The sequence below is a fragment of the Gavialis gangeticus genome, unplaced genomic scaffold (genome assembly GCF_001723915.1).
Source record: "Gavialis gangeticus isolate Ggan-Ray unplaced genomic scaffold, GavGan_comp1, whole genome shotgun sequence".
NCBI classification, from domain to species: domain Eukaryota; kingdom Metazoa; phylum Chordata; order Crocodylia; family Gavialidae; genus Gavialis; species Gavialis gangeticus.
In genome coordinates, this window is record NW_017729022.1 from 94166108 (window position 1) to 94174756 (window position 8649).

At 41.9% G+C, this 8649-nt stretch overlaps 1 protein-coding gene across 1 annotated transcript in view; it reads left to right on the top strand.

The window, feature by feature from the left end:
• BCAT1 (branched chain amino acid transaminase 1) overlaps positions 1–8649 on the top strand; it is a 110317-nt gene that overhangs the window by 96727 nt on the left and 4941 nt on the right. The window contains exons 9-10 of the mRNA XM_019515633.1: positions 2309–2449; positions 3927–4001. Coding sequence (XP_019371178.1) covers positions 2309–2449; positions 3927–4001 — 216 coding nt within the window. The remainder of the gene's footprint in view (positions 1–2308; positions 2450–3926; positions 4002–8649) is intronic.

The following is an 8649-nucleotide window of genomic DNA, read 5'->3' on the forward strand; positions in this document are numbered from 1 at the left end:
GGAGGGCAACCCAGGAGGGTGGGGGTGGAGGGGGTGTGCCCCTGTATCTGCATGGCGTGGAGCTGGTGCCACGTGGGTCTTCTCGCCACGGGCTAAGCTTGGAGCAGACTCTGGCAGCTTTGGGAGGAGGCTGCAGCCACCCCAAATTTTGCCGCAGCTCTGCCCCCAGTCCCACACGGTTGTCTGCCACAGCTGCAACTTTTCTTGGCACTTGGGTGGAGGTGGGGTGTTCAGCCAGGGCTGCACTGGGCAGCAGTGCGGGGCTTGGAGTGGAGCTACTGCAAAATTTGGGGTAGCTGCAGCCTCCTCCCATCTCTGCTGGAGCCTGCTCCTAGCCCAGCCCCTGGCAAGAAAAGCCCTGTGCAGCTCCGGCTCCACTCTGCAGCTGCCGTCTGCCCCACACTGCGCAGATCCAGGGGCACAGGCCCCCCCTGTCCTGCCCTTCCAGGGTGCAAGCAGCAGCAGAAACCTTGCTCACCCCATGAGTCACACCTCCGTCCTGTGCTCCTCCCTGCCCCACCTGGGCAGCTACTGCCCCCTCCCTAACGGGGTGTCATTGATCTGCCCCCTCCACACCCCTTCTGTCCCCCTTCCTCTTCCAACTTACCAGGTGGAGGCAGCTCTCCATGCTGCCAGCTCTGCTCTGTGTTGCACTGCAGCTGCATGCAGCACAGGCATTTATCAGCCAAATTATTGGCCCCATTGGGCCAATATCTGATGTAGACAATTTTCTTCATATTGGTACTGATCTGATATTGGATCAATGTATCGGTGCACCTCTACTTTTTGACATTCCCCATAGCATTTCTACATAAAAACCTTCATTAACTTTGAATAGGGCTTGGTAGACTCCATTTCCCACTAATTCAGACAGGCTAAACCAAGGAAATAAGCACTTATCATTCGTGACCCCTTCATTCCTCAGTTTCTTGTTCTGTCATTTCACATCTTCAGCCTTAAATCCAGGCATAGGTGTAATGCACCCACATGCTTGCAGAGTCTAATTCTGTGATGTCTGCATCCAGTTTATCAGATTTAAACGAATTGATAATATTGTAGAAAATCTCATCTTGTGCTTGAAGGGTTCCCCATGGTGCTACTGCCTCAGTCCAAGTTCCAAGTGCAACATTTACATTGCAGTCAGAGGTATGACAGCACTTTATAAGGGACAGTACAGCACTTTTATCTGGGTATATTGGATAACAATAGCAGTAAAGACAAGGCAGCATGAGTCTCAGTAAAGCCTGCGTAAGTCCCTGGGAACCATGTTATGTACTCAAGTTGCTAGCCCTCACAAGGGTCCTTGCCTTCATGCACATGCTGTAATCATAACTCTCACTTCTAGCGTAGACATAACTTCAGTCACCATTGCCTTGTTCCAGAGGCACTAATCTGCATCCAAATCTCGTTATATCACTTTTGTCTTTTGCTTACATATTTCTTTTTCCCTCTGATCACTGTTTGTACACTGTGCTCTTCCTGTCTCTTCCTAGCCCTTAACTTTTATTCTCATCCAGAGCTAATTGCCACGTTTTCTGCTGCGCAGATGGCTCCTGTTCCACATTAGAATTAGTTCAAGGCCCAAGGGTTAAGTCATAGATTGAGTAGAAAATGAAGTTTCCACAACCAAATGACAACATTTCAATGTTTAATTGAAATATTAATTAAACATTTAGTGTTCATTAACATTTCCCCTAAATCAGGAATGGAAAGATGGTTAGGATTCCTTAGCACTTCTGCAGGGTAGCATGTGGACATTTATTATGCCGGTGCAATGTTAATAACTTCACTTATCATTTCTGGTATGGGTAACATGAATTTAGAATATTGCAAGTACATGCAAGCCACAATAGAAGATTAGGGCAAGAATTGAAGTACTTCATGTACTTGGAACCACAGGAGGAATTCCAGGTGAGTAGAATGTAGTTAGCTACAGTTGAATTTGATAAGAGATTTGAAGACAAGTGCTATGAAGTCCATTAGTAAACATAAATAAACACATCCTCTCTATTTTCATATCATTATAAATATATTTTCCATCTGCACAGTGTTCTGTAATATGGTGTTGAGGTTCAATACTAAGTCAGAGGGAAGACTGCCACACCCTGAACTGACAGCATCTCATGTTGCAGACCTTTGAGTTTTCCTTGTAGGTCATTCATTTGTTAACCAGGTTCCACCTTGACTCAGATAGTTTCATAGCCTAAAATAGGCCGAGTGCAACAAATTCAGGGCATTTAAGTTGAGGAAAGTGCTTTGACTTTTAAGATGATGTGCTTGTCTCTTTTCTTTTTGGATTCTGTTGCAGGAAGAATTCAAAGTGTCCGAGCGGTACATCACCATGAGTGATCTGACAACTGCCTTGGAGGAAAACAGAGTGAAGGAGATGTTTGGTGCTGGGACTGCTTGTATTGTATGTCCCATTTCTAAAATATTATACAAGAATGAGGTAAGAGAACCATTTATATGTTTTTATTTGTTCATTTTCCCTATTAACTATGAATTGAAGGAAACAGAAATAACTAGGTAGAAAAGAAGGCTGGTCATAGCTCTGCTGCCAAGACATTGTCTGAGGTGGAGGTGTATCTTACAAGCATATTGTCTTGTTGCCTCCCAAGTGACTAAGCAGTAGAGCTGGTTGGGGGAAAAATACTTTTAGGGTCTTTTTCTCTGTGTGTGTTACCAGAATTTCTTCCTTTTTTATTTTTAATCTGTGAATTCAAAATGTGAAAAAGAAAATAACCAGCTCTTAGCTGACCGGTCAGAGGCAGCAATTTTATTTTAAAGTTAGTAGAGTTTTTGTCATTTAAAAAAAAAATAACATTTTGAATTTTCATCAGATTGTTAAAATAGGAAAAACAGTTTGGTCAGCTTGACAGAGGAGTGAACATGAATTGGGTTCAGATCTTTCCTCACTGAGAGCTGGTCTGATCCTGTTTTGTTCATCATGGTCATAATGTTCCTTGCAGAGGATCAACTTTAAGGTATACTGCTAGCAGAAAACCATGCAGGAGCAAAAACCTGGTTGTGCAGGGAACACAGCTTTGTGCTATTATTCCCTTTTCCTTCTTTTCTGCTTTTCCCCATGCCTAAAATGACCCATGCCCTTTATTTCTCGCAGCTCTAATGAAGTTGATCTAGGTGTCAGGACTAAGACAAGGTAGTAAGGCTACTTCTGTCTGCTGTACACCAGCTGGAAGATTTTGTTTTCATCCAAGGAAATTCTGTAGGGCAGTGATTCTCAACCAAGGTGCCTTGAGATTCTTTCAAGGGTGATGCAGGGTGCCACAATGTTACCGCTCTTAGGTGTGTAAACATGATTCACAAGTTAAACTTAGAAATTTCAAACATGAATCCATAGAATTAACGATATTCTGACCTGTTGTGGTCTCTCTAAGTTTTTTCCAATAGAAGTATTGTTCTAATTTTTTTTCTGTAGTCAATAAAAGAGTGAAAACTAAGAGCTGGCATTTTTCAAGGCATACCTTAAGTCTAAAAAATTTGAAAACCATAATTATAGAGCATTTCTCTCACTTTGTGTTCACTTACACAGTCCAAAGCAAATTTTAAGAATGGAAAATGCAGTCATTTCTTTGACAAGCTATATACTAGGACAACCACAATAGAATAGTGGTTTAGAATAATTAAATAGTTGGCGTATATCTATTAAAGAATATTGTACTTTCCCAGTATGATGGGAGACATGAAGATGTTGGTTATTGGAAATGCATTTGTTTTATTTTAACACAGTTATGCAGATAGTAAATAGAGTCTACATCTAGTGGTGCCTGTTGTGGTCTTTCTGAGTTTTTTGCAACAGAAGAATTATTCTATTCTTTTCCATACATAGTCTGAGTCTGAAGAGGTTAATAACCACTGTATTATTGGCTGTATAATAATTATTCTCTTTTTAAATTCCATCCTAGAATTTGCACATTCCAACTATGGAGAATGGACCTCAGCTGGCCACTCGCTTCTTAAACAAGCTGACTGATATCCAAGTAAGGGCTTACTTCTTAATGTGACAGTAACAAAAGGGGTAGCTCATAAACGAATGGATAGGGTTTATTTCCAGTAACAGGGTACACCAAACATCAAAATGTAGACTTCAGTCCCAGGGAAAGTAGAATAAAACAGAGTCTTGGTATATTATCAGAGGTAAAGAATTGCAAAAGATGATATTTTCGCCTACATATCACTTGGGGTTGTTGCTTTCCCCTTTTAAAACTCACGAAGCCTCATTCATCCTGAAACAGAGTAGTGTAATACAGGTATGACATAAAGGACCTGACATGCTTCCAGGTTTTGGCCACAAACCCCAGTGGCAACTGTTGCATCTTCCCTTTAAAAAATCAAACAATAAATTAAAAAAATTCTGACCCTATTTGCTGATACAGTTATTTCATGACTGCTGCAAGAGAATTGTTTTTAACTCCAAGGAGTTTATCCTCTCTGAGCCTCTGAACTGGCAGTGTTAAAGCATTGTTGAAATGTCTTTCAGCATTTCAACATTTATTAAGTGTGGTTCCATTAAACTTTATGGGCTTTTTTTAGAAACTTTAAAATCAAAGTTTTTGCTATTGTACCAACTCATCTGCTAATTTACAATAAGGGTGCAACATGGTGTACTTCAGCTGATACAGCAATCAGAAGGGATTGCTAAACTGAGCTGCTTGTGTATTGTGGCTTGTCATCTACTTTCTACTTACCTGAAACACTGTGGTGAGCATGCTGAGACTTACAGTGTGGTATTGCATTACTATTCAGTGCATTAGGTAACAGAGAAGTTAAAACTCAAATGAAATGAATAACATTCCACTAATACTTGGCTAATTAATTAAAATAGTCTGTGCCAACCTTAGAGCAAGGGCAGTTGGGCATCATGTAGTTTCAGTATTTTGTGTGCATTTCTCTTTCTGTAATGCAGTTTTCACAGTTGGGTATTAGAATTCAGATTCTTGCCCTGAAACAGCTGCTTTTCACAACTCTAAGAAAGGTAGGGGTGGGCCAGTAGGGGACACTTCTGCGCTGAGCCACCTGCCTCACTGCGCCTGACCAAAAACCACACTTTGGGTGTGTCCCCTGGGGGGGCCTATGTCTGGCCAACCCCTTCCTGGAGCACACCCACAAGCCTGGGGTTATTGCTGCCACCACCAGGGCCCTGGTCTTTGTTAGGGCTCTGCATAGCCCGGGGTACACAGACCCTGGTGACCTCAGGATGTTTAGCCCACTATGGTATTTTGGAGTGCTTCTTTTAGCCTGAAGTATTCACAAGCAGCCTCCTATACAGGAGGAAAGTAAAAAGATCCACCTTAGCCAGCTGAACATAGGGGGTTTTAAAGACTAGTCTCACCCTCATAAGCATTTACAGCAAGGCATGCTATAACAGATAGCTTTATTAATCAAAGAGGGAGAGAGTGAGGAAGGAATACAAAACAATGGAAATTGAAAGACGACCTACTTAAGCAAAACAAAATGGGCTTGTTGACCTCTTTTGATATGCGTCTAACTCACTTAATCCTAAATTACTGGCTGAATTTCAGGTGAGTTTCTCACATGTTCATCCAGAGACTGGTGGATCTCTGGAGGCTTATTGCTTGTTTCAGTGTCCCAAAATGACTGACCTCTCCAAAATGGAGTAACCCCTTTTAAAACTTTGGTGATCTCATCACAACGTCCCAACCAGAAACCAGTACCCTCAGAAGATGGTTGGTGCAGGCTAGTTAATTTGAAAAACGTCAGCAACCCCGCTGTGGAGTGACCAGTGCCTCCCAGGTATTTGGGCAGGAAACTGGAACAAAGGGAGAGTGAGTTCCCCTCTCCCAATGGAGTCACCTAGGTGGATCCACCAGTTGGGGGGCTGGGCTGATGCTGTCTTAGATGAGGGGATGGAGAGACAGAGGATTTTTTCACTCCCCTTGTGAGAGAATCCTTAAGTGATATCATTGTGGCTCTTTGTCTGGCTGACTTTACCTCATAGACACCATTTGAGATAGACTGTGCTTTGGCAGCCCCTTCCTGGAATAGCTACAAGCAACACAAGAAATCTTTGAAGCTGTACTACTTTATAAGGGGGTAATTGGTGACTTTATGCTGCACCCCTTAATAATTTGCATGCAGCCTAGGATCTAAGTCTATATTTTCTCATGGCAACGTTTTTATCTGAGAAGAAGTAGATGTTGCAAAGTCTGATTTTACATTTCTCAGTATTCAGATGGGAATGGTGGATTACACATAACATCTTCCATCATATAACAGAGCTGTTGCACAATATTCTTTGTACAGTCATCCATTGTGTGCACAGTTTCATCTATATCCTCCCAGTTGGTTTTTATGTTTGAAAATGCCTTAATCATCTGTCTAGAATTACTGTTTCAGACTGCTGTAAGTCCAGGTCATTTTGTGTTTCTCATTTTAAATTGTCCAATTTTGTTTTAGAAATAGGCTATGCTTGAATTGTATTGACTTCCAACTCCTCTTCTTGCAGCTCCCTGCTTTCACTTTTGTTCAGGAGTGGTCTTGAACGTATCATTCAACGTGGAACTCTGACATTTAACATGCACTTTTACAATTTCCTGTTCACTTTCTAATGTTTAAGTGATGACTTTTACACAGTGTTTCTATGGAAGCTGTGTCATCGCTGATGTGACTTTCAGCATTTTAGGGTCTGTTTCTATCTAGACCAGTTTCTGTCTCTAGTTTATATTCATGAAATCACTTATCACCAAAGAGAATTATCAAGCTATGTCTTTTAGTCTGAGCATTGTTCTATGATAGTTTGGTCATTGCTACAGAACCATCACAGGGTGATCACTTTCCTAAAGGACAGTCAAGACACCAGTAGCTTCTATTATAGGTGGTGTTTTTTGTACCTGAGCATAAATATAAGAGCCTTATGGATAACTGATAACTGTTTGACCAGACAGACAAAATTTAACTTTGGTCTCTTATCTTGGACAAAGCAAGAGAAGTTGCATTTAGCCCATGCTATGGGCAAGTGTTAAATCTGTAGTACTATATATGTCCCTTCATTGCTTCAAAAAGCAAGCATAGAGCCACCCAAGTTATTTGTGTGGGAAAAGCATAGCCAAACTGCCACAAAATGTTGCCTCTTTCCAACAAGAACTTCTTGGCAGCTCAAGAATTTCTTGCGCCATGTGTAATACCTGTATCAGCTAGGCTTTCATGGTGCTGCAAATATCACTGAAATCTTTAGTGCTTTAAAAGAATGTCTACCCATACTGCTAGTCTCAAAACCAAATTCCAGCATGAAGTTGTCGCTGTTCAGGCCTAGCTGCATCTCGGATGCCTTCAGTGATGCCTCTCTAAATGTATCTCTTCCAGCCGACAGTCTTCATGCCCTCATCTCTCTCAGGTTAGAATCCTACAGTTATCCCATTCATATTGGGACATGGATTTCAGTCTACAAACTCTCACTGTATGTGGGGCCCATCTAGATTGGTTGCCTGGAAGGTCTTTCCTTGTGGAGCTGTGAGTAGTGAAAGAAAGCAATGGCTCAGCTTTTTCCAAACAAAATATTGGTTAACCTTAGTAGGAAGAACAAAACATAAGAAGGCACCGAGTTTTCAGTGCAGCAACCACCTGTATGCATCTATCTTATCCCAAGCTTAGGAGGGCTGAAGTTATCCAGACCATAGGTGTGAAAAGTTTCTGCCACCTTCTTCATCAGGCTTCAGGAGTCACGTGTTTATCCACTCCAGAGTTCTTGTAACATGGCTTGTAATATCTACCAAAACTGTTGTTCCCCATAATTTCAATGGAGTTACAGTTCTGGTTTTCCCAGATTGCTGCTATACAGTGCTAAACAGTTTTGGTGTGCCACCATAGTCATGTGGGAGCGTGTACATTTCAAGTGTTACAGGAAGGGATTTCTGTATACTCATATTTAGAGCAAAAAGGGCTTTCAGATTCTTTACTGTAAAGTTGCTGTGTAAAGTAGAGCTATTTGTGATAGTGCTCTCTAAATTATAGACACCCCTCCACTGGGATCTAGATGGAGATTGATATTACACTTCATTGTTGTCTAGCTTACAGTGATCACATCATAGCAATTTTCAGTCATCAGCAATTTGCCCTGTAATTGAACCTCTGACCTGGGGCAGAATAGCTGCTTATCCTGTTAGTAAGCAAACCTCTGTCACCCAGGTTTCTCATATACCAGGGGTGGGCAATTATTTCAGCTGGAGGGCCGCTTAATGAGGCTTGCTGGGCTTTTGAGGGCTGCATGGGTAGTCCTGCCCCTTGACAGTTGCCCCACCCCCTGGTTGCCATCTTGGGACTGGATGTCCTGCCCCTAACCCCTGACCTTTGCCACTGGAAGTCCCTCCCCTTGCCCCCCCAGAAATACTCTTTTTGGGAAGTGGGGGTTGCCATCTTAGAAGTAGAAAAAAACACGTCAAACACCTACTATAACATATTTTAATTTTACTGCCAAAATAGTTGTTATGATTTGTGTTTGAAGAGTGTATATAGAGGTGATAGCATAATAGCTCAAAAATAAAGTCTTAGTCTTGTATATTGGGGGGAGGGTGATTGGTGGAGGTATATTATGGTAGGATGTGTGTATGTATGGTGGGCATGTGCGGTATATGGTGATGTGTGGGGGGGTGTATGTGTGTGTATAATGGG